Here is a 25,365-nt window from a genome sequence, read left to right on the forward strand (position 1 = left end):
TGCCTATGGATGCGTTGCCACTGGTAGGGCTAGGAACGCTATCCGCCCGTACCCCCTCGTGTGCAGGCAACAGAGAAGAACTGTTTTCGATCATCATTCTTCTATTGAACTTGTCAAATGAGAGATCTGAGAACTTTGGTGGAAACAGCAGACGTCTGCTCTGCCGTAGCTTGTTCTCCAGCTTGGCAGTCCAAGGAAACTTTGGCAGCTAGGAGGTAAGACGCCACAACGACAAGTTTGCTTTGGCTCGTCTTTTTTGCCGGAACTTCTGCGACCAACAGCCAGGATCTCAACATCCGTCAGCATGACACGCGGGGTCGTCCAGTGTTATTGGTTGCCACTCCAGGACCACTTTGGATGCATGGGCAGTGTACGGGCTGTTTGCTCTTCTTCCGGCCTGCAAATACACGAGAGAAACTCCTGGCGTTAACCTTGTCTTTGGGTGGGTTCTCTAGCGAACAATTGCGCGAGAGCTACGGTTTAGAAATGCCCCGATGCTTTTAGGTTGCCGATGCGCACTGGTACGAACAAAATGTCGAGTGAAGTTTTTTCAATTATCTCGAAACAAGGAACGCCGCTGGGCACGGGTGATTGCAGTATAGCTAGCCTACTTGGATGTGCTGCCGACAGATGGCGCAAGGCACCAAATGTGAGAATGTGGCACCTCGACAGACCATCTCTGTACAACAATATGTGCCAACCGGGTCATTACGGCACGTATAAATGCAAGGTGACACGGTGCTCTGGAAAAGAACCCGGGAATGCCGAAGCAAGCGAGTCCAAACATTAGAAAAATTGTGCATTACAGAGACTCCTGTTGCGCTGAAGGAAGCGTAATAAAAACTTTGGGAGATTATCTGCTAAAACCAAAGTCTGGCTCGGCGACCCGTGCGGGGAAGTTTGGCGCATATCTTAGGCGCCGGGGGAGGTAGGTTTCCATCGTCGATGCCTTGCCATTCACAAAGTAGTCGTGCAGATATGGCAACGATACCTTTGGTAGTAGATTTGTAACCTCTTAGAGGAACAAGTGCTCTTTCTTTTCACTCGAGGGATCGGGAAGGCATGTGGATCCCGTATAAGTCAATTCCAAGAGGCACCGCAGTTAGTCCCTTGCGATGAGACATTTGAGGGCCCCCAAAAAAGAGCAAAGTCCCCCCGGAAGTTTGGCCATGTTTGTTTCCCTTAGAATGGCCTGTAGAGGTGTGTGAGGATGTGTTCCAGATGTCGTAACGACTAGCGAGGAAACCCATAAAGCTTTTCTTGGCTGCTCATTGAGAAGGGCGCTCAAAAGTTGAGCCGACGTAGAAAGGTGTCACACTCCACCTTCGGCCGCTTTGGCTGTGGCAGCGGGTGTTGCTTGTGCCCACCCTGTGACGTTCCTCGCCCACAGAGCATGGTGAGCAATGGCTACAGCGGCGGCGGAGCGGGTGGCGGCGCCTTTGACAAGCTGGAGGACGCCATGTCCACGCTGAACAGCCTCTTCTCGTTCACGAGCCCCGCGGTGAAGAAGCTGCTGGGCTGGAAGCAGGGGGATGAGGAGGAGAAATGGGCTGAGAAGGCGGTGGACTCGCTCGTCAAGAAGCTGAAGAAGCGCAAGGGGGCCATCGAGGACCTCGAGAAGGCCCTCTCGTGCCCCGGCCAGCCGTCCAAGTGCGTCACCATCCCCCGCTCCCTCGACGGCAGGCTTCAGGTGGGTGCGGGGCCCCGCCCTTCGGCCAGATTCAGTGTACGCCTGCTCGGGACTTCCATAACTGGAATGGTTTCGTACCTCGGACGCTTTTGTCGGTCTGACAGCTCTGCAAGTGGGACACTTCTGTAACTTGCATGGCAGAGACCGGTGGTTCTCAACTACTGATATTCCAGTGCTCCATTCTGGACCGACGAAAGTGATGGGGGGACCCCAGCCGCTGGGGGAGGGGGGAAGGAACGGGTGAATGAGGAAATTGCATGGCAGACCTAGGCTAAAGCTTTGAAATGGAGTATGATCAACCCTTCTTTGGGCACGCATCTGTTTAGCTTTGTGGAAGAGCCATCATCTGTAAATGATTTTATCGCTCGGCGTGACTGACGTTTGAGGGCTTAACGGTCCCTAAAGATGCCTTTGGGGACTCCAAAGAGTCCCCGAAGGCTTTCAAATTCAAACACTTCATTAAGACGGAAGCTTAGGCGTGTTGGTGATTCATCTTGAGGTCACGGCGCACTATATGAAAGCAAAAAGGGGCAGTCACAAAGAGACAAACAAAAGCGCTGACTTACAACTCTTTTGTATTCTGCATCTACTTCCTTCCTCTTCACGACACGAGTTTAAATAACAGATTGGTTATAAATGAAAATTAAAATGTTTTTCACAAACCAGTGCTATCACTGTGCTAATTATCCTACCATTTTTTGTGTGTCAGTAGTGTTGTGTCAATTGTGTCAGTACCCCATCCCTAATGCTGTCAGAAAAAGAAGTAGAATATTCAGCGCGATGATCGCAGTGGCTTGGGAGAAGAATTTTGGTTTTTCCCTATTTTCATTTATAACCGATCTGGTATTTAAACTAGTCTCATGAAGAGGAAGTAGAAGTAGAAGAATACAAAGGAGTTTTAAGTCAGTGGTATTGTTTGTCTCTTTGTGTGTCTCTCGTTTTGTCCTCGTCTGGTGCGCTGTAACCTCAAGATCAAACACTTCCCTAACTTGGATAAAACCTCGTACTCGGACACTTCTGTAATTTGGTCACTTCCTTGGATGAATATCTTTTGAATTGAGACAGGATCATTGAGCTTTGACATTCCGCACATCCTACGATTAGACAAGTCCGACGTTATAAACGCCCACTGTCTTTTTCCAGTTGGAAAAGTTTCAATGTATTGCATCATGGAATTATTGGGGTTCAAGAATAAGTTATGTCGCTCAGTCCACCATAATTTTTCACAAAATTAGAGTTACAACAAGTAATACATATTAAAATATCTTTGCACATACAATTATGTCAATAAAAAGGTAAATTTCAAAATTACTTTTTTTTCTTGTTGAAAAGTTATTTTTGTTAAAATCAAGTTAGTGATGACAGTTTCTGTGTACATTGTTTTAGTATGGCAATGGTTGTTCCAACTTAGCAACAGTTGTGGAGGGAATAAAGTTCTTATTCAGCACTGTTTTGTCGAGATAAACATGGTTGGGTAGTGTCCAGCCAGCGAGAAAGAGGATATTTTATTACGTCGGAACATTGGAAACACCTCTTTTGCGGAAAATCACAACTCCTGCGGTCACGCTGCCGATTTAATTTAATTTCCCCAGTTACTAGACTCTAAGGAGTTGGCGGCACTTTCTCTTGCATCTCTAGAGCTGGCAATGAATGCGGGAGCCGCCTCTGGAGCAGTTGATTCATTGACGGTTTGATCGGTGAACGTGGATGGTTTAATTGTTAGGAGAGGACTCTCGCGTAACTGGGTCACGGTGGGGCTTTGCTTGGGAGTTGGGCGGAGGGTGACCGGGAGGGTGTCTCCCTCAGGTGTCTCACCGCAAAGGCCTGCCGCACGTCATCTACTGCCGGGTGTGGCGGTGGCCCGACCTGCAGAGCCACCACGAGCTGAAACCCCTGGAGTGCTGCGAGTACCCCTTCTCGGCCAAGCAGAAGGAGGTTTGCATCAACCCCTACCACTACAAGAGGGTCGAGAGTCCAGGTGGGTCTCCTCTCGGTAGAACCCGCTAGGCCAGAACAGATTGGGGACAGGAACGTGTTTTAGAAGAACCGATACTCTGAGCGTAGCTTATTTGGTGGCACTATGCGGTTTGTTCGCTTCTTGCGCTCCAACCGGAAGGATGGCGTGTAAAGCTCGAGGCAGCTAGCACGGAGGTTAACCCACTGCCCTTCCGGTCGGAGCCGGTGGGAGCACGCCATTCCAACGTCACCACGACCCCTGCGCAAGAAGCGGACCAACTTGCGCTCCGCATAGTCGCCGACGGGGCTAGAGTGGCATCTCTTTCCGAGGCGTTCGGCGTGCGCTCGTTGCCTTTTGTAGTGCTTTGACTCTGCATGCGGGGCTCACACCCAAGCTTTATAGAAGGTGGGACACTCTGCCAGAGTGTCGAACCGAAATTTTTATTGGTTTGGTTAGGGTTTGCGGCTTTTGGTTCAGTTCCGGGGAACAAAACAGTTTGAACTTCTACAGTAAAACCTTGTTATAACAAAGTTGAAGGAGCGGTCGTAATTATTTCGTTATAACCATTAGTTTGTTATAGCCAATGTCCATTTCTTCCCACTATTAGCAAGCAAGGGGAATTATAATTGCTTTGTTATATCCATTAGTTTGTTATATCCCGTTTTGTTATAACGAGGTTTTACTGTATATTAAAAATATATTTTCCGCTTTCTGGCACTAGGCACTATTTCTGCCATGAAACGATTAACTATATACTGTAAACGACTAAATTTTCACGAGCATCTAATTTTCGCGAATCTCCTACAATTTGCGAAAAATGCATCCCACGAACAATTCGGGCAATATGTGAATGCTACGGAAGCTGCACTCGATTCGCAAAAACTTGAGCCCGCGAAAATTAAGTCATTTACAGTAGTTGTTTTCTATCGTTCGTATGATTCACTTTTGAGGTACCAAAAATATGAAATCCCTACAACTCAACATCCCTTTGCTTACCGGAGTCGCATATATTTTACCCAAACTAAAAGGTTGTCGCGAAGTGTGGTAGTTCGCCTAAAGTGCCCGTGATTGGTACTTTGCATCGCAGTATTCAAAGGTAAATCGTACTTGCACCGACACAATGTCCTAATTGGAATTGGAGTCGTCCGAGATAAAATCCAACAATTCACTTACATCGCTCTCGCTTTCCGATGAACAATTAATTTCCTCGTCTTTTGAATCTGAAGAGACGTCACAATATCTTCGTTCTCGCCCCAATTTTGAGGCAAGATTGTCACTATGAATGCAGCGACCAGTAGTTGACGCTGCAATTTCTAAATCCCTGTTGCCTCCGGTGGCACATTTTTCTGACAAATTCAGAGATCTACCTTGTAATTCTTTTTTGTGAAGCGCCATCTATTTACGGCAAAGCTAACTAGAAACATGCGGACAAATTCAGGTTGTCCATGGTAGGGAAAGAAATGGGGAGAGCAAAACATATATATGCTTAATTTCCTAACGTGATTTTTCAGTTTTTACGCTAACACCATTTTATGCAAATAAGCGGTCGTACATGCTCTCACAAGTAGTGTCAAAGTGCACTCATAGAGAGTCATATCAGCTGGTATGCGCAGTGACATCATGATGGCAGTGCACCTCACTCGCAAACTACCTATCCTGCTCGCCCAAGTGCCTTACTCTAGTTATTGAATTCAAGAAGGGAAAGACAGTAAAAGGTAATCTAAAAGTTTAAAAAAAAAGAAAGATAAAATAAAACGGGCCACATGCTGTTTTTAAATGTTTAGGGCTTTGGGTTGTTCGGGGCGATTGGTGTCCTGGCGACCAGCGCCACAGTGTCAATCATGCTCGTCGTGGCTTTGCCTTTTGGCGCTTCCAGATTTTGCCACTGCAGAACAAACATGCCAAGAGCACCCGTCTTTTTGTTTTTATTTTGATGTTTATGTTTGCTAATTTTTCCTCAGGGAATATTGCTTTGTAGCAGGAAAAGAAACACACACACTAATGCCACAATAAAGGCACGCGGAGAGAATAGCTCTAGCCTCTTGGCATAGTCAGATGTACTCCATTCCACATTACAATCTTCCACTATGGACGCCACGAGCTACCCGCACCAATCCATAGCGCGTAACTACTTGTCACGTGACTGCGCCCGCTGCGGCGCACCGCCTAACCAGAAGGACACGGGGCACTCTCCGAGCCATGGATTGGTCCGGTGGCTCGCCCTTTGAGGTCCGTGGTAAGGTGAAGCAAAGAAGTGTACTCCACCGCACCGACTTTTCGACGCCAAGTTGTGCTGCACACATACGTGAAATGTTTTTGTTCCATTATTATCGAGCTGTCTCCACGACGACGACGTTAGTTTAGTCAAGACTGCTCCGCTAAAGCCACCGTTGCGAACATTTCATTCACTTCACGCCGCCTCCCACGAGATGGCTCGGCTCACATTCTATATCACCAAACTGTTTTCCAATGAACCAGTAACCGCCACATGAAATTACGGTTCTGTTCTATGGCGCACCGTGCATTCACGAGGGCGCCCATCAAACCACTCTGCCATCTCGCCGCGGGGTCGATCGGGATTTCGAATTCGGCTCCCAACGTGCCGCTTTCTCTCCTAGCCACTGGATGGCACTACAGGCGCCCCATGGCAGGCGAGGAGAAACCTCCTTGCCCATCGATCGATATATATCCGGTAGACAGGGTGCGAAGGGCCTCTTAGAACTTCGGATGCTACCGAGCCCAGGCAAGTGTAGGGCGACCGGATCTAGGGTAATCGCGGGGCACGAGGCCTGGGGGCCCTCTTTGTGTTAAGCTTTGGGTTTAACGTGCGTTTGTAAATATTTGTCTAATGTTGCGTGTATTTGTAGTTTAGATTGAGTGTTTTGTAGCGTTGTGTTTTATGTACCAATAAACGGGGAGCGGAACCTTATTCCGCGAAAGAACCAGGCTGGACTCTGGTCGTTGACGGACCACGTGGGAAATGGCGAATCGGCGGCGGTACGCGAATTAGTACAGTTCCAGTTTGGGTTCAATATTATGTGCTTGACTTTGGTTGCGGTGTTCCGGTTCGGTCCAGAAATAACGGTTTTGCTCCGGTTTTCGGTTCGGGTTTTGTTGGACATCCTGGAAAAAGGGAAATAAGCTTGGGATGTCCCAAATACCTCCCTGATCTTGAGCTCTGTTGTCGACTGAGGCGTCTGCTTGCTTCTCACCGACACCAGAGACAACGCCAACGAAGAATCGCTTACATGCGCGTGAATAGGTAGCTTTATTGATCAGGTAGTTTTTGAACACGTTGCTTGGTCCCGCGTTTGAGAGTGACGTCGGGCGTAAGAACTCTCTCACTTGTATGCAGTGCTCCCTCCGGTCCTGGTGCCACGCCACAGCGAGTACCCACCGGGGGGCCACGCCCTGATCGCTCCGGTGTTCCAGCAAGTGGCGGAGCCTCCCATGCCACACAATGTGAGCTTCTCGCCCCAAGGGTTCAGCAGCCCGGCATCTTCGGCGGCCGGGTCGGCTGCGGGAAGCAGTGCAGCGGGCGGTGCGGGGGCGGCCGCTGCGGGGGTGCCGTCGCCGGGACCCAGCCTGAGCAGCTCGGCACCCAACAGCCCCTTCGGACTGCCCGGTTGGTGCCTTTGGGTTGGTCGGGGGAAGATTTGCCTGGTTTACCTGGGCTCCGACTTTGGTCAGTGAGATCCAATCTGCATCTTGTGGAGCGAGCAAAGAATGCGACTCATGCGCTACGAAGCGCCATTGGCAGACGTAAATAACACGAGAGAACTCCGTACGTCGTCTGCTAACGAGACCTTATAAAATCATGAGCCATTCCACTTTGTGAAGGTGCATGACCACACAATGCCGAAGACTGTCGGGAGCCAGAGGAAACTACATAGCGCGACGGGACTGCCACCCGGTGGAAGGAAAGGAAACTAGGCACGCAAGCGTTTGAAATGACGACAAAGACAGGGCAGTGCGGAGCCCTCTACGAGTTTTTGTCGACGCGTACGAAAAATTCTCTGAACCCTAGCCACAAACGGCTTCGCCAAAAAATGTTGATCGTCTGCTACAAACCGAGCGTCGCGGTGAAGTGAGATCAGACGCAAGTTGAAATTGCGATCGTCCGCTATTTCACGTTGGAAGCCGTCGATGACCCACATTTCGTTTGCAAATCCCAAGTTCCACTGCCACACACGAGCCTACATCGACCGGTGGATGAAGGAGTACTATACTCTGTTTCATACTTAGCGTGCAACGCTGTCAAAGCTACCGGCGCGAGTGTGTGGCCTCATCTATGGTGTTGTTTGCGCGAGAATGCGTGCAAATGATCAACGCCATGCTCGCGCCAGTAGCTTTGGCGGCGTTGCACGCGAAATATGAAACGGAGTATAAGGACAAGGACATCCGAGGCTGCACGACCTCTTTTGCTGTTTGTGTTTCTGAGACGTTCTCACCGAAACATTGCTCAATTGTGAACTTCTGAACGGGTTGAAAATATCCGATGAGGAACTTTTTACTGGAGTCCACGATTCGGCAGTATTTTGACGAGGTTTTTTCACCAACGCAGAAATAATGAGAGAGATCTCACCATTGTCCCAAGTACGCCATATCCACTCACCCAAGTCTACTTATGTACGTCAACAGAATAATTTGAGATTTGCAAAAGAAGCGCGGGTTGTCACTTGCTTCTAACGTAATTTCAGCCGACATGGCACCTCATTTCCTTGTGGCTCACAGTTTGTAGTAAACAATCCACTTTTTTTTATCAGTTTATTAATGCGTGACATACCATATTTACTCGTATAATGAACACACTTTTCTTCCCAAACAATTTACACAGATTTGGGGTGTGCGTTCATGATGCGGGGTAAAATTTCTGCATTTACGCACTTTGCGCAAATCTCATTTTAGGTGCCAATATGATACGGCAGGGTGCTGTGGCTTGTCTCCACTGACGGGGGCGTACTCACGGCTGGTTCTGGGTGCACCACAGTAACCATTCTCTGTAAATTGCGAAACTTTTTTAGGGCATTTTCGGCTTGCCTTCTGCAGAAGGAAAAGCGCCCTACGAAGCTCACTCAGCCTGGAGAGCGACGCGACCGTTCTTGAGCCTTAACCACATTCACAATTTCACTCTTCAAAAGCGGACCACAGACGACGGTGTGTTTGTTGACATCAATGCATCCGATAGGCAAAGAATATCCGGGGCTGGGCGATTCCTCGCCCTCAGCTTCGTTAGGTGTGCGTGCTGGTCGGTTTCACGGTTGATTACTTCCGCAACTATACACTTACAGCCATTACGAGAGCGGCTTGGCTTGGCTTGGCTTGACTTGGCATGGCCGCTTGGCGGCAAAAGGAAATTGGCTTGGTTGTGTTTGTCCTTGGTACTCGCGGAGCCGGAAATTGGAGGTGCATTCATTATGCGAGGGGGAAAAAAACATCTCCACGTGGTGAATGATGTTGATTGGGGCGAAGCTCTGGTGGTGCTGATGATACCGATTTTGTTCATAGGTAGTGCTGACGGTGCTCATTTTTTTTTTTTTTTATTGCTCATAGGTAGTGCTGAGTTCCGTGTTGCGTTTCGACTTCCATTATTACAGCTTTATGGTCGGTGAAATGCAGAGCCAGTGGTTCTTCTCATCCTTTCTCATCGTTTTCATCCATGTCAGAAAGAGAATGTCTGGTATGGAACGTGGTTATATACGCATTTCAGTATTTGCATTAATTGCATTTCAGTATTTGCATTAATTGCATTTCAGCAATTAATGCAAATGTGCAGGCGAGCTGGACAAGAATGACTTTAATAATCCCTGTAGAAGGGGGACAAGTGACAAACACAAACATTTAAACACAGCTAGGTGACTGGTGTGCGATCAAACGTTTGTGTTTGTCCTTTGTCCCCCTTCCAGGGATTATTATTGTCATTCTTGACGATAATAATTGTCAAGAATGGCAATGCGGGGACGTGAATGAAAACACCCAACTGTGGCTTCTTTCGGAGCTTTAACGACTAGGAGTGGTTTGTTAATATTGGCTAAGTGTTGGCATGGTTGATGGCACTGAATGTTCATTTTACTTTTGTGGATTTTGCTGCTTCTGCACCAGGTTGTGGCTTCCTGCTTGCTCTTTCTCTCGTTGCTTCTGACACTTTCTTTACGATTTGGCCCCAATTTTTTCCTAGACAGTTTTGTTGTTTTGTGTCCCGCTTGCATTTGACATATTTGCGCAAGTTGATGCCATGTGCAGCTGTCGCATGACTGGGTGTTCGAAAATTTGCTTAGACAATAATCGGTTATTTAGGCAGGGTTGAAATGCGCGAAAATATAATAAAATGATCAGTTTTCTGACGCACACTGTGCTTATCTCTTTTGAAGCCAAGTACCTTTTGTATATATTGTAGAATTATAGAAATTGGGTTAGCTTGGGATCACTTTAAGCAGCAATTGCTAATGTGTGAAAACACCATTGTGATTGCCGTTAGGCTTTTTATTCTGACGAGAAAGCATTTTTTCGGCCTACTGGTGCAGTTTCTTGTTTTGGCCACCAGAGGCAGTGAACTCTAACTGGCTAGGAGGCATCTTTATTTATTTAGACGCAAGAAATAAAGCCTTTGGTGGCGGAAGCATGCTACCGCCAAAACATGTCGGAAAAAGTTGAGCCAGAAAGTCGGCACTAAGAAACCCCCTAAAGTCCGGAGGATTCTGGGAAAACGGTGGGGCAAAGTCTGAATGCAAGCGAAGGGTTTGGAGCGTGTGTGACCTTGAACGCCCTTGTCCTCCTCTCCCAGACCCCTCCTCACCCTCTCCCAGGGAACCCCCTCGCCACCCCTGCAGGAGCCTCCTCCCCTATGACCTGAGCGCCCCTAAAATAATGCGAGGTGTGTGTGGACCCTCCCCCCCACCGCATGGATGCATTGTTTGCTTGGGACCGCCACTAGAGACGTCTCCTTGTCGGACCCTGCATTGCCTTCCGCTTTTTCTCTGCAGTGTTGTCCTTTTCACTGTACCTGTCGTCACTTCAAATGCTGCAATAAAATTAAATTTATATAATTTTAAATCTCTCACAGGCGGAAGAGACCGTGCTTCAGTGTAACCGCATTAAATTTGCTCTTATTTTATATACATTTACATTAAGAGTAAACTGTGGTTTTGTTTAACTTTATATACAAACAGACCATTATTTTTATGGGTAGGCACAATGCCAGCGTAACTTGCCTGAGCGACATGGAAAGGCTGTAGAAGTTTCGTTTGAAGTTGACACGTGTCATTTTGCTGTCCTCGAATTGAGTCGCTCATTTTCCCCGAGTCTTGCTTGTCCAAGACGCTGTAGGCCCTGACGAGGGATCCTCTCGTAGCTGGAATTCTTGTGGGCAGGTGGAGCTGTGCAAGACATCTCTCTTGCAGTTAATGCTTGTGGTTTTTTTTCATAGTGCACACTCTTTTCATCACGATTTAGATGTCTGCAAACGCTGGTTAGAAGTGCACATAATGTATGTATACATGTAATGGCCGCATTTTCTTTTTTTAATTTTAGTGAAAAGTATGGGTGTGAGCATTGCACAAAAACACTTAGTAAATTTCTTTTTGAGGCCAGACATTATTTATTTTTTAAATGGAGCCACCCACACGGATTGTCAGAGGAAGTGAAATTTTTTGAACGCAAGCTGAGGTGGACAACAGCCGCCAAACCGGAAGTAAAAAAGCTGGCTCCGTTTCTGAGTTTGAAATCGACGCATGAGTTGCAAACTGAAGTGGAAATTTTGAGTGCCGTCTGGCGGGTGTTGTTGAAAGATTGTTCTAGAGTCCTTGCGGCCCATGTCGGACTGCGCTTTCAGCCTTTCAAAACTCGGACGCTGGAGGGTTTTCTGGTTGCATGTTGAAAGCGGTTCTGGGTCGCCTTTGCCTGCTGGCATGCCACGCGATACGGGGAGAATTCCGATGCCGTTTGACATGCGTTCCCTTTTGTGCAGCTGAGACCCCGCCTCCGGCCTACAGCACCCAGGACGACAGCCAATCGGGGACTGACAACCAGACGCAATCAATGGACACCTCAACCGTGCCCCCCGGTAAGACCCGTGTTTCAGTGGCATGCTGGCTGGTTGGCATCGGAAGCACTCCTTGTCTGCTTTACTTGCAAAAACTTGGGCCTTAGAAGGGAACACTAGGGAGAAACAAGAAGAAATTCTGCGAAACCAGTTAATTTTGAAAAATGCCCCATTTACATCCATCAACATTTAGAGAGTATTCCCAGAAAGTTCATTTGTTTACACTGCATAGTTATTTTTTTGTACATCTGGTACTTGTTTGGTAATGGTACAAAAGGAAAAGCTCACACATCCTTTTCCCTGACTGGAATTTAAGGGCAATGCAATTGTGGCATTGTTTTTTTTACTTTGTGGATGTCTTTTATAAAAGATGGGAAGATTTTGTCGACAACATAAAAGGCAAGACAAGTTTGTTTTCTTTTTTACTTTTCGGCGCAGTGTTAGCATAAAATAAATTACATTTTGGAAATTTTGTTTTTTCACTTGCACTCTGCAGGCATTCTGCTGCGTGTCTAGCAAAGAAAAATGTTGGGTATTTCGTTAGTTTTCTAGCTATAGTCTTCCTAATCAATGTCAGTGTGTTCCTGATAAAAACAACTACCGTATTTATTCGAATATAAGGCGGTCACGATTATAAGGCGAGGGGGCAGTTGAAGGACCCGAGAAAAAGAAAAAAAATCGTCATATTGCTATACTGAGCTTCGAATATAAGGCGGGGTATGACTTTGAGACTACGGATTTTGGAAAAAAAGCTCGCCTTATATTAGAATAAATACGGTATAATTTCTTTCATTTTTTGCGTACACAGATTAAACTTTGCACTGCATTCTGCCTCGCAAGTGCCAGTATATGCCTTAAAATCTATTCATGTTAGTAATGGTTTATAGGTTAACCCTTTTGGGTAGTGTCCTCCCCTAAAAACGGACACACTCTTGTCCACCTCTTCCTCCTTTCCCATATCCTTTCCACTTTGTTACCTTGCCCCAACTTTATTGACCTTGCAGCTTAGGTGAGGAGGCCGCTGAGAGGATAATCTCCCTCGCAGAAAACTGAGGTTGTCCCTTTGCCCTTAAAGGGGTATGGAAACCCGATTCTGAAGCCCATCTCTGCGCTTAAACATGAAGCGGGTTAAAGCAGGACTGCACCAACACCAATATTGCGTAGGATAACGCGAGAAAACATACTTTAAGGGGAGACACTGGCGTAATTATTAACTTTTGAACTCCTCGTCCGATTTTAATGAAATTTGGAGAGTGCATTTATGAGCAGATGCAGGGGCACTGTGCAAACTTTGACTTCTCTAGGAGGATTATGTAAAAAGTTACATATTTGTGTATGAGGCTGTGGCACCTTTCCTTAGGAAATCTATCGTATGAAAATGAAATGTTAAACCACTGTTTTTATTGCTTGGATATGAAGTAGAGGGTATGTGGCTTTGGGCTATCTAATTTGTATGATTCAAATGTAAATATTTCAGAGAGAAATTCTGTCTCCAAAAATCGTATGCACTTTCTTTGAATGCCATTTTGCCAAAATGTCACTTTTTCTCAGTGATGACTTCAACTTAAAACAAAATGAAGTAGATAGCCCAATTCCCCAGTAAATTTCAGTTCAGAAACACTTTGAACGAGGCACATGGATATGTTTACCATCAAATGATAGATTCCTTGCTACAAAGTTTGCAGCAAAAAAGTGAAACTGAGAAAAACGCATTCAAACATTGAGCACCTTTACTTTATTAGTTTGGCCCAGTCTGTGTCCACTAAAAGGCGCCGGCAGAGTAGGTCTCCCCTTCGGCTGCCTGGTCCCTCTGTGCCTTGGCGATTGCCGCCAGCTTCCTTTGCTTATGGGCCACTTTCGAAGAGTTGAGGGCCTTCTGCTTCGCCTTGGAGACCTTGGCTTGGAGGGCCTTGTCAGCGTGCTGAACCTGGTGGCTTCCGGGCTTGATTCCCATTTCATGAAGGGCCCTCTCAAAGCCCTTGGGGCCCAGGTTGAATTCCAGGACGGCAAGAGCCACGGCAGTTTCCACAGTTCTTCGAGAGGCGAAATCCGTCTTGGGACACCGCCTCCACACCAGAGCATTGAACGACTCGTTGTTGTTCTGCGTTCCCATCCTAGCACACCTCTCGAGTAGGTCCCGCCTTGAGAGTCTATTGTAGAGGGGCACCAACTCCTTTGCGATGTCTCTGGAGAAGGCAGGGCGGTGTGGCTGTGGCTTCGTCGGCTCTCCTGCTGCCTCCAGCGCTTTCTGGCGATTGAAGTGACACCAGGAATGTTCTCCATGAGGGCAGGCCTGATGCCGGGGCTCCTCATCGGTGGAGTAGCTGTGGAGGAGGCTGGCAAACACTGCCTTCTGCATGGCTGGAACGTCTGGGGCACTGGTCTTCAGTGCAGATGCATAGTAGCTGGTCAATTTCTTCATGACAAGGTTCGTTAGTTTGCCCCTTCCACCGAGACCTTTTTTTGTTTTCTTTAGGGCCTCCATGCCAGCATACATTCTTTTGGCGACGTGGTTCACACAGTCTTCTTTCCTCATGCCCTTGTTGTAAAGATCAAGTCCCGCAACATGGTTGAAGGCTTTACTGTCTCCGTCGCACAGCACTGTCACATACTGCAGGTTGTGGAGTTGAACAGACCGACGGAAGATCTCGTCTGCTGCTTGCAGCTCCATCGCATTTGCAGACCCAGCAAAGTTCTTCTGGCATACTGCCCTGTGATTCTTGGCCCAGTCTTCATGGCTGTCAGATCCCTGTGCAGGTCCAAGGCTACATCCATGGCAATAATTGCTCTGGACAGAATAGTCCAAAACTAGTCCAGTCTCAAGCTCGATGGCAACTCCAACACCAAAGTGTGAAGTGTGCCCACGCTTATGCCAAGTGCCATCATATGTCACACAAACGTCCATCAAATCGCCGCTATCTGACTCGCGTGTTTCTCGTACAGCTTCTGCTGCCTTGCTCATTACGTTGCTGGCTGCTCTCACTGAGGCGTCGTGGACCTTTTCTCCCAGATCTTGATAAGATCGGAGATGCATGGGCTAAGGAGCATTGATACCGGCAAAAAAGTTCGTAAGCTTCGTGTATCCGATTCCACATTCACGAGACGCAAGAGAAATCCGTGCTGCCAATTCATTCTGCCGCGAGTGTCCGATGGTCGACGAGTGCGGCGTCCGAGCAACGTCCCCGCAGTCTGGGCAGGCGACGACGAATTGCGCCTGAACTCCCTTGCCACTCTCGCTTAGCTGAAGGTCTGATCCACGGCACACTGGGCACAGAAGAGCGGACACCAGTGTCTCGATGGCAGATAAAGCAACCAGACGATAACCTTCGGTTGGGGCACCGTCGGGAGCAGCGGGAGCGTCCGTGGGATCCGCAGCGGGATCGCTCTCTTGCAGTAGCGAGATCTTGCGCTCTATCGCCGTGAGCTCCTCCACAACCTCATAATCTTCAGGAAGAGACGAAGAAACGTCGGCTGGTTGTTCAGAGGTCAGGTCCTGAAGCGACGAACCGGGAGATGGTGACGCGCTCGGGAGCGAAGCAGCTGACGCGTCCGACGTGGTTCCGTTAGGGTTAGCGCATCGTACGCGTCCACCTGACGAGCCTCTTGGTTTCACAGAACGGCGGCGAGCTCCAAAGGCTTGGAGGGAATGCCGTTTAACGGCCGGCATCGCGGCGACGAGACCGTAGATAAAACGATAAAACTGTGAGAAATATATAACGAGCAAGCAAAAGAAGCGAACGTTCGGCCGAAGCAACGAGACGAAACAATTCGGGCGAGCGGATCACGTGGGGTGTCACGGGCCAATCCAGGCTTGAGTTTCGTTTTCAAGCCAATTATAGCCGACAACTAGAGGGCTCTGGCTTTGTTCATGCTTACTCTCGAACGAAGTTTACTATCGTCATAAAAGCCCGAAGAAACGACGCTTCTAACGAGGGTATCAACATCGCGGTAGGCCAAATGGGCGCGGAGCGGTCGGCATTTGAAAATGGCGAATATTGTCAACCGATCGCGCGACGGAACGACTCGGGGATAGGAGGCGCGTCGCCGACCTGTCGAAAATCTTTTATATCGGCTTAAATACTCGACGTACGGGCATGAAATTTTATGGAAGGGTACATCATTAGTTTCTGAAATCAGATATAACAAATTTGAAAAATGCACTTTTTTAAAAAAAATCGGGAATTGGAGCCCGTGTCCCCCCTTAAACCAAATAAAACAATGACCAAAAACTACTTGGTGGATGTCTGCGAAGCTTGGATGGAATGTTGCGACGACAAGATGTTAGAGTTGCGCCACAGTGGGATGCATGCTCCTCCATAGAGATGACTTGGGCGCTTTGGTGCAGAAAGTAACGGCAGAGTTGGCCACCATAAGTTTTTGTATCGGGTGGCCTTTCCGGCAACGCTGGTTGGGGTGGCTGGGGGACTGTACATGCGATGTAACGTCTTTTTAAAGCGGCCCGAATGCCCACCTCTTTCGATGACGGGATAGCCGCCTCAATCGACTGTGACTAACTCAATCACTAAGTCGACGCAACTACGATCGTTGCTGAAAGGAGACGGCCCGTACGGCTCTGCAAAGCGGCGCGCATGCAAACAAATTGCCGCGACATTTTTCGTGGCCTCGGGGATGTGGGAGGAGCCGACGTCCAGGAAGATACGTTTGGATCAAAAGAGTGTCGGCAAGATCCACGTGTACGCGTGCACGGTGCCAATGCGCATCGGAACTGCATTGGTACTGCACTCTCGGTAACCGCTTCGAAAACAATCTTTTACGACCGATTTTATGAACCACCGGGTCAGTAGACGATCGCAACTCGACGCTGACGTGACGTTCGACGGAGAAAGGTTGTACCGGCATTGCGTAGCTCCCAAAAAAAGAATGCTTTAATGTGTTGGAATAAAATGGACGTAATAAAAAAATGTGTACGTACGCACCTTGCGAAGGCAATTTATACGGTGTTTATTTAAACCCAATAACGCAAAAAAAGGAGACAGAAACGAGGAGAGTGTCCCTTTAGAACATTTGGCCCCGCTGCATCTGAAAACAAGCTAGGTACGACAAGGGGAAAGACGGGCCTTCTTATCCCGAAATGGAGGTCGGGGCTCAAACTATTCGCGCGAGAAGGGGGCGTGGGCATATTCCATTCCAGCCAGTCCGTCATGTACAGAGGGTAGTGTCCTGGGTTGTGGAAGCGTCGCTCTAAGCCCGGCGTTCCTAGACAGTCCTCGGTGGTCGCTCGGTCAGTGGCGTCGTTACCGTTGTAGCTTTTTCGGGTATCCGTGGTTCCAGCGTTGGTTTCCCCCGCGGCGTTCAGTTTCAAGCACTTCTTTTTTTTTTTTTTTTCGTTTCTCTCGCTGCTGGACACACACAAAAAGAACACACAGAAATTTAAGTTGGTCGTCGCAGCGACGTAAGCAATCTGTGTTGCGGCGATGTAGATTTGATAATAAAAAAAGAGTAAAGCTTTGGAGCTGTCGTAGGCGTGGTCGTAGGATTTCATTGTAGCGTACAAACAATTTGTTCTTTCGCTTTGCTAATATAAATTTCTTCTTAGGTTTTGTCGTAAGATTGTTTGGTGAATAAGCTCCGTTACCTGTTGCGGACGGCAAAGACGAGGCAGACGGGTCTTATAGACGCTTTGCAGCAGCTGTGCATGGGCGCCGCCATAACCGACCTTCAGTTTTTGTTTCCTCTTATTCCGTTCGCTTCACTTCGTCATTAACATAGCAGGCCAGGTCATTGCCATTTTAGATCCTGCCGTGTCCTTCCACCCATCATTGCTCTTTCTGCAGACTCGTCAACTCGGTGTGTCGGTGAAACGAAAGAAGGTCAGCCATGGCGGACGTAATTTGGCGTGTGTGTAAAGCGTCCATAAATACGACTATGCCGAATTGCTTCTCGGCCATCGTGGTCACCGGTGATGTAGCAGCGTCTTGGCCCTCATTAATCTCTTCATACCCACCGCTCTCTTCAGCTTTGGTCGGCAACCGCACACTTCAGGCAGCTCTGCCGGCTCGGCGATATGTTACAGCCCTCGGGTATTTCGACTAAGCGAGATTGTAACGCTATGGTATGCTTGGCCCTACATGGCATGGTGACGTAAAAACTGCTCCAGATCTACCGTATCTCCTGAGATGCATCGCACCCTTCGACAGCTGATTTTGAAGCGCTTGCCTAAATCTAGGCATTTAGAAAGAAAACTATTTGCCTCGAGACTCGATTGGCACGGCTCATGTGGTGAAAAGGAGCACTACGCTTTGTTTTCCACTTACTTGGAGGAAAAGGAATGCTATGCACGCGAGGCCGAAGCAATGAAGGCGCCAATGCAGCGCTTGCGCACTGGAATGATCTGCTAAGAGCTCATGCTCTGTGCCGCGAGTGTGGATGCTTTGTTTCCACCCGCATTGTGGACAGGTGGAATCACCACATGCCTCATGAAGAACCATTGATAAACAAGCGCACACTTCTACACAATTCAATCTGGGTCTCTAGGCCAGTAGCCATCCGCTTAAAATACAACCATGCGATTATCAATCACAGCTTTGTCTGATTCTATTTGACTTATCTCTCAATGTTTTCTGTATATTTTAAGTTTCGATTCAGTACCCCTTTTAATAGGGGAGGTTGGCATGGAGCTTAAATTTTTTTTATTTTTAGAGCTATCTGCGTGAAATTTTCAGGGGACATTCATGACACGCATATAAGAGTAACTGCCAAGTTTCATAAAGCTGTACCCATGGGTTTTTTAAGTTACATATTTTGTTCAGTATGGTTCCCTTGCTTTCTTTATCTCAGGCCTGGAGAAATAGCACAACATAGTGGGAATGTGAAATTTATTACCTATAAGTAGGGCTCCGTGTTTTCGAAGTTTATTTTTTGTGAAATTCGGAGGGTGTTTTTCGGAGTTTATTTTTTAGAAAAAATTTGGTGTTTATTGGAGTTTATTTTTCATAAATCCCCAATTCTCCGAAATTCAAAGATTAATTTCGCAGTATTTCCTATTAAAAATAATAAATAATAATCGGATGCAAATGTATGCCAGATAAAAAATAAAACGCGTTTATATCTATTATGATTTCTTCAGTTGAATTTGGCGTTGGTGTCATTTGCAATACTAATTTGTCCCACGACAAAAGCTGCACAGAAGTGTGGCTTCGATAAACGTCGATATTTTAAAATCAATAAACTGCCGGAGATAGCCGCAAGGAAGCTCGTAGCCATGCCATCAATCTATCCCGCTGCCGCTCGAGGTGGATGTTATAGAGAAGTTTCAACTGCCCCTCTTCCCTATTTTATGCAATCTCTATGGTTCATAGCTTTCACTGTTAACCCCAGAAACATACCCTCTCCTTTCTCTAAATCCCAAATCCCATGGCCCAAACCCAAACTGGAACCCAAAAGAGTGGCTTTTGTCGTGACACGAATGGTACGATGACCTGTTTCCCTGAACCAATTTTGACGAGACAAGTCGTAAGACCATCTTTTGACAACGGTCCGAGGCTTGAAAGATAATTATGGTGTCATTTTCCCAGGACCATTAAACCTGCGCTGCCAAAAATGTAAAAAAAAAAAAAAAAAAAAAAAAAAAAACTAAAATGTTTTTTTTTTGTTGTTGTTGTTTGAGGGGGGGGGGGGGGGGGGGTGGCGGCACGGGCACATAACAGTTCGGAGTTTATCGGATAAACCCAATTGCCAAAAATTTTACCGACGGGTGTTTTTCGGAGTTTTTCGGATTTATCTGAAAACACGGAGCCCTACCTATAAGCATTCCTAAATAGGCACCTCCGGGCCTATTTATTATTTTATTATTTTCCTTTCAGAAACTTTTTCTTAACAACATTAAATTGTATTTGAGTACAGTAAAACCTCGTTTCAACAAAATGGGATATAACAAAGCAATCATAATTTCCCTTGCTTGCTAATAGTGGGAAGAGATGCACATAGGCTATAACAAACTAATGGTTATAACGAAATAATTACGACCGCTCCTTCAACTTTGTTATAACGAGGTTTTACTGTATTATAAATGTTTAGCAGAATTTTATAAAAAAGGAAGCTTGTCATGCCCTCAAAAAGCTATTTAGTAACAATAGAAAAACTTCATGCAAAATCATTAAACTGTTCTCGAGATATTGCCGGGATAAGTGCCAATGCCAGCAGAAAAATCAATTTCGAGAAAATGGCAGTTGAAAGTTGCACGCACATTTTCAGCATTTAGCTCGTTTCAAGTGGCACAATTCTGCTCGCAATTTGTGTTCTCGTGCAGGAAAGAGCTTGTGGACACAGTATGCATGCACATCATTCACCATTTACGGCTTTTATTCATTGGTTTTCTCTCTTGCGAGCAACGTTGCAACCGAAAATCCCGAAAATCGCAAGCAGGATTGCGCCACATGAAACGGCTTACCCACGGTCTAGCTGGAAATGTCCTCGCATACTTTCTTTTTGTTCCGCCGTTGTCTTTACTTAGTTTCGATGGCCGACGGCATAGATAAAAAAATCGCAAGAAGCGACACAATGAGCATGGGTATCCCGCCACGCAGAGGTGGACCAATGATGCTGCTTTTGACGTTCTTAAGAGACAGGATAACTGGGCTAGTTCTCCTGGCAAGCTCTGCTTCCATACGCCACATGCATGCGCTGTCTCCTAATTCATTCTCTGCATCTCTTGCGGTCACAATACACGCGGGGAAAGTATGCGAAAATACTAAAATGAAGGGCTGCAAACGATCGTAAAGATGCCGAAAAGCGAAGTGGAGTTGACAAAGCACAGGAACAAGCAGACGACACAAGGTGGCAAGACGCGCCCTGGCGTCTTGGTAGCCATGGCAATGGAAGGACAACAAACTTCGTGGCCAATAGCAGTCGCGCGCTCTCTTGAGCGGGCCCTTTGGCCAATCCCTGCTTCGCAATTGCGAGGCGGGAAAACGCTGATCACGCCAAAACTATGATGCGGACACAAGTTTGAAGGGCGGCACAATGAAAAAAAAAAAAAAAAAGCTTCATAACAAGACCAAGATGGTGGCCGTTTGCCAAGTCGAAAGCAAGTGGGAATTGCTCAAAATCCGGCTCGATTTTGCCTCTTTAGCGCTATTTGGAAGCCTCCGGGACCTCTTAAATATTTTTTAAGCATATTTTTACGGTGAATTAGGTGCTGATAATTACGGAGGGAGGTAGTTTATGGAATGTACAATCATAGAAAGCGGTTTCCTAAAAATCATCTTTTTCGCAATTTTTCGGCTTTTAATTTTTGCGACCAATAACTTTTTGAAAAAGTTTAAAACTTTTTCTAACCCGACATGCAATTCAAGCCAGCAGAAATCAATGAAAACCGAGGTTGTCGCAGGTGCTAAGAAAGCTTGAAATACCTTTTTTTACAGCAGAGCTGTTAAAGGGATGGTGAACCGAAATTTGGATTTCAGAAAAAACAATGCTAGAGATGTAGGCGGGACGCCACAATCCCTACACCGCTACTCGTAAGGCGATATCTCGAATGGACGACCATATTTTTTGGAAAAAGAGGTCGAGCTTGAACCAGGCCGACGAGGCGCGCGACGTCAATAAACCAAGTTTCCTCCTCTCTTTGCTTCGCTCCCTCAAGGCCGCGAGGCGGAGAAGACGCGAGGCCGTTCCCTCTCCTTCTCGGAGAAACATGACGACATCATCTCTGTCAAATGCGTCTCCTTTTCTTGAAAAATTTGGTCATTCTTTTGAGATATCGCTGTATGAGTGATGTTTTGGTGTTTGTAGCATCCCGTTGCACGCGTTTACCGCGTGTTTTGTGGAATCAAAATTTCGGTTCAGCATCCCTTTAAGGGCTAGGTTCCCCAAGATCGTGTCCGTGTATGTCGACACAAAGCTACCTGGACAGCTACCGTCATCTATAAGCGACGGCAGCAAGCACACAACTAGTATGGTTTCCGCCGTCGCTCGTAGATGGCGGCAACCTTTCCAGCTATAATAGAAGAATGGATAGGTGGGCGCGTTGGTGGAAATTCATTGTGGGAAACTGCGCAAAAAACGGATAACGACAAAGAATCGGGCGCGTGTGCGTTGCGGCAGCGTATCGAGTACAGCTCCACTGGTCTTCCTTCTTCATGAGAGTGGAAAGGCTGAACATTTTTTTGTTGCTATTATTGTTTTGCTTAGTGCTGGCTTTCTTCTCCCATTCTTTCAGCAGAGAGTTGCCAGTACTGGCATCCATGCTTCAAAATTCTATGTTACCCAATTCCATCAGTTTCGATGCTTGCAGCCTTCGCTGGAGTGCCGCACAAAAACGTTACCGGTCGGTACATTTTCCTAGATTGTAGGCTTTTATTTATCGCAGTCCCCCCCAAATACAACGGGTTCTGCAAAATTATTGTTAGTAGTAGTAGTAGTAGCATGGTGTTTGATAAACTGCTTACTGGTGTAAAAACATTGGCGGTTTATGCCCTAACAGTTTTTGGCGGCACAGGTAGTGCTGATCCATGTACCGTAATACCCCGAAAGATGCCCATGTAAGATGGAAAGCAATTCGGGGGAAAATAAGGAGCAAGCTAACTTTCAGTGTGCGATAAAAAAAAAAAAAGAAGAAAAAATGCTAGCTCTAGATTTAGTGACCTGCACAACTTGGGATTGCAGGGCGGGGCAATGAACCCAAGACCCTTCCCAGTGAGCAATGTTGGCTTATCTTCCGTCATGGCTGAACATTACCGAGGGAAATAGGGCTTGCAATTACTAGGAGTGGGCTATCTTTTGGTCTTTCTGTAAAAATATCAAATCGTGCCACAAAAAGGGGGGAGGGGGGCTTATCTTTCGAGGGTTTCGAAGGTCCCTTGGGATATTACAATAGGTGTGAAAGAAAGTCAAGAGACATAACTAGAAGTTTAAGGAAGTAAAAATTATAGAAATATTTTGATCATTCTTTTGAAAGAGATATGGCTCCCTTTACGTGGCATTTTAATTATTCCGATATAGTATTGCCGCGCACAGGGCCAAGCAAGCGACGCTCGGTCACTGGCTTCTGGAAGATTCGCGTTTGTTCTTACTCAAGACGTGACCATCATCATTGCATCCTAGTTTCTTGTTCTCAAAAGTGCCTGTTCATTCTCACCCCCGAACGCTCGAACCTTCTGGGCCAAATTTTCACGATGCCGATTGTGTCGCGACCACGTGGAGTTAGTCTCGCTCTCGCTTCCTGTTACGCCGCCAAATCGCCGTCCGCTTTTCTGCTGTCTCGACGCTAGTCCTTTGTTTTGTTTGGCACAAGGACGCCCCATGAAACTTTCAGTTTGAAACGAGATTTCCACCGCTTCTGCTCCCGTCGATCGTGACGGTATGACCCCTAGGTCTCGGGTATGCCGAAGTGGCATTTCCTATCGTCCATTCTCTCGGCGGGTCTGTGGGGTTGTATGAAAGTGTGGACACATTTGGCGCCTTTCTTCATGGTGGCTTCTCCAGACCCAGATTCTTCCACTCAGAGCAACCCGATTGCTTGACTCCTTTGGTCTGTGGCACGCCTCTGGTGCTTCTGGGAAAACACACTGGTAGCACAATGAAAGGATTGCAGACATGTGAGGAAGTACAGGATTGCCTGTGTTGCAGACGTGTCCCCGGTGAACTACCAGGAGCCGCAGTACTGGTGCACAATTGCCTACTACGAGCTCAACTCGAGGGTGGGCGAGATCTTCCACGCGCAGAACCATGCCATCGTCATTGACGGCTTCACGGACCCCTCCAACAACAACAATCGCTTCTGCCTGGGCCTGCTGTCCAACGTCAACCGGAACTCCACCATCGAGAACACGCGGCGGCACATCGGCAAAGGTTGGTGGTGCTCGCACCTTGCTCCGGTTGCCCGTGTGCTTTCTGCGCTTTGTGGGAGGGATGGAAGGTTGCCGTGTCGCAAGTACCCAATCTGGTGCAAAGTGCAACGCAAAAATTTTTTTTTCTTTTTTTTTAGAAAAAGTTGTTTTTGAAGAAATTTAATTTTTAGCTTTACAAACTCCCAAACTGTCCCCTCGAGGTTTCAATAGTGTCCGCTGCGTGGTTGTTTTTGCTATGTATTATTTTCGATGCACGAGTAATGCGAGACTGTGCGAGGCACGCGGGATCTTGCAGCGTTTTTGTTTTCCCTTTGGAGGTACTTTGTGTATGCTTGGCCTAGCGAGAAGATTGTATTGTCATTTATCGATTTTGCAAAACGTAATTCTTAAACAAAAAGAACACAAAAAAAAAGAAAAAAAGTAATACTTATTGCAAAAGAAAAAAAAGATGTATGGCCACCAGGGTTGTCTCCGAATTTTTTAGGGGTGGACACTTTGCGAAAGCCCGAGCCCGGCCCGCGGGCCGGGCCGGGCCGGGCCCAGGCTTTCGGGTAGGCCCGGGCCCGTGCAGTGCTTTAGCCTACCATCTGCCGCTGTCCATTGTAAAGCAAAACAAAAGTAACTCAAACGTTCTGTTCAGGTGGTTGGTCTTGCTTGGATTCACACACGCATAATTCACACTTTGGGATAATTGAAACGAGTCCTAGATATTTTAATGGCTGTTTATTATCGCGATGCATTTGTAAACCACCTTATTTGTGCCTTAAATTTGGGCTTATACAAGCTTTTCAAACTGTGTTCTTGAAGCTACAAGCGCTGACTTTAATGTTGATCGAGACATATTGGGGCACTACAAACTACCAATGATTATTGCTGGTTTGTATGAGATATATTGTTGTTATTATTACTATTATTAGCGTGAGTAGAAGTAAATTACCCGTTTTACAGAAAGAGAAAAGTGTGAAACGGTATAACCTGCAAGCATAAGTAGTGATAGTGGTCACGTACCAGAGTGTGTGTGTCATCCCCGGTGGAGATGATGTGCCGTGCCCATAACTTTGCCGTTTCTGGACCGGAAGTTGGGGCACCGGTCCATTGATCTCGTCCAACTGCATCTGGTGAACCAAACAATTTGTAGAAAAGATAAAACGTTCCAGGGTGGAAACATCCAAGACATTTTCACATAACGTGTGCAGGGAGTCAGGAGTGCTCCTTTTCTTTCCCCCAGGCGTCCACTTGTACTACATTGGAGGGGAGGTGTACGCCGAGTGCTTGAGCGACAGCGCCATCTTTGTGCAAAGCCGCAACTGCAACCACTCGCACCAGTTCCACCCGACGACGGTGTGCAAGATCCCGTCCGGGTGCAGTCTCAAGATCTTCAACAATCAGGTGGATTTTCTTGCCTGCATTTGTTCGTCTCGGTTGGGATTTCCGACTTGACGGGGAAGTTGCAACGGTTAACATTCCCAGGGAGTTGTCTGAAATCTGGGAATTGCGAGCCACCAGGGGCATAATTATGTGTTTTTGATGTAGTAGTAACAACGAGGATTTTAATTGTAAACCTTTATTTGCCAAAAGAAACATAATTATGTATGCCGAAGCCATGGGAAGGCATCTGGAGCTACTACACACCTGCTCCTTAAAATGTTATTGGCACTATGGCAATGAGAAAAATCTGTGGTAAAATCAATAAAAAGTAACTACACTTAAAAAAAATATCTATATATAAAAAAAAGTAAACTTTTTTTTTTATATTTTAGCTTTATTTTTTAGCAAGCAGAATTTTTTTTTATTAGGAGCTATCTAGGCCTCCAGATGGTGTCAACATGTGTTGCTACACATCAGGTTTCTTATTGCACCATTCTTT

The 25,365-nt window shown here is 46.8% G+C and overlaps 1 protein-coding gene across 6 annotated transcripts in view; it reads left to right on the forward strand.

Annotated features, from left to right (window-relative positions):
- Positions 1-25,365, forward strand: part of LOC8037499 (protein mothers against dpp) — a 34,828-nt gene that overhangs the window by 4,282 nt on the left and 5,181 nt on the right. For 4 of the 6 annotated variants that reach the window (XM_029971277.4, XM_029971298.4, XM_029971285.4 and 1 more), the window contains exons 2-8: positions 1,391-1,690; positions 3,497-3,668; positions 7,003-7,272; positions 10,432-10,521; positions 11,614-11,709; positions 23,278-23,499; positions 24,727-24,887. In XM_029971277.4, coding sequence (XP_029827137.2) covers positions 1,391-1,690; positions 3,497-3,668; positions 7,003-7,272; positions 10,432-10,521; positions 11,614-11,709; positions 23,278-23,499; positions 24,727-24,887 — 1,311 coding nt within the window. The remainder of the gene's footprint in view (positions 1-1,390; positions 1,691-3,496; positions 3,669-7,002; positions 7,273-10,431; positions 10,522-11,613; positions 11,710-23,277; positions 23,500-24,726; positions 24,888-25,365) is intronic. The other 2 variants (XM_002405120.4, XM_040501472.2) reach the window with 1 other exon arrangement.

The sequence above is a fragment of the Ixodes scapularis genome, unplaced genomic scaffold (assembly GCF_016920785.2).
Source record: "Ixodes scapularis isolate PalLabHiFi unplaced genomic scaffold, ASM1692078v2 PGA_scaffold13__105_contigs__length_92229423, whole genome shotgun sequence".
NCBI lineage: Eukaryota > Metazoa > Arthropoda > Arachnida > Ixodida > Ixodidae > Ixodes > Ixodes scapularis.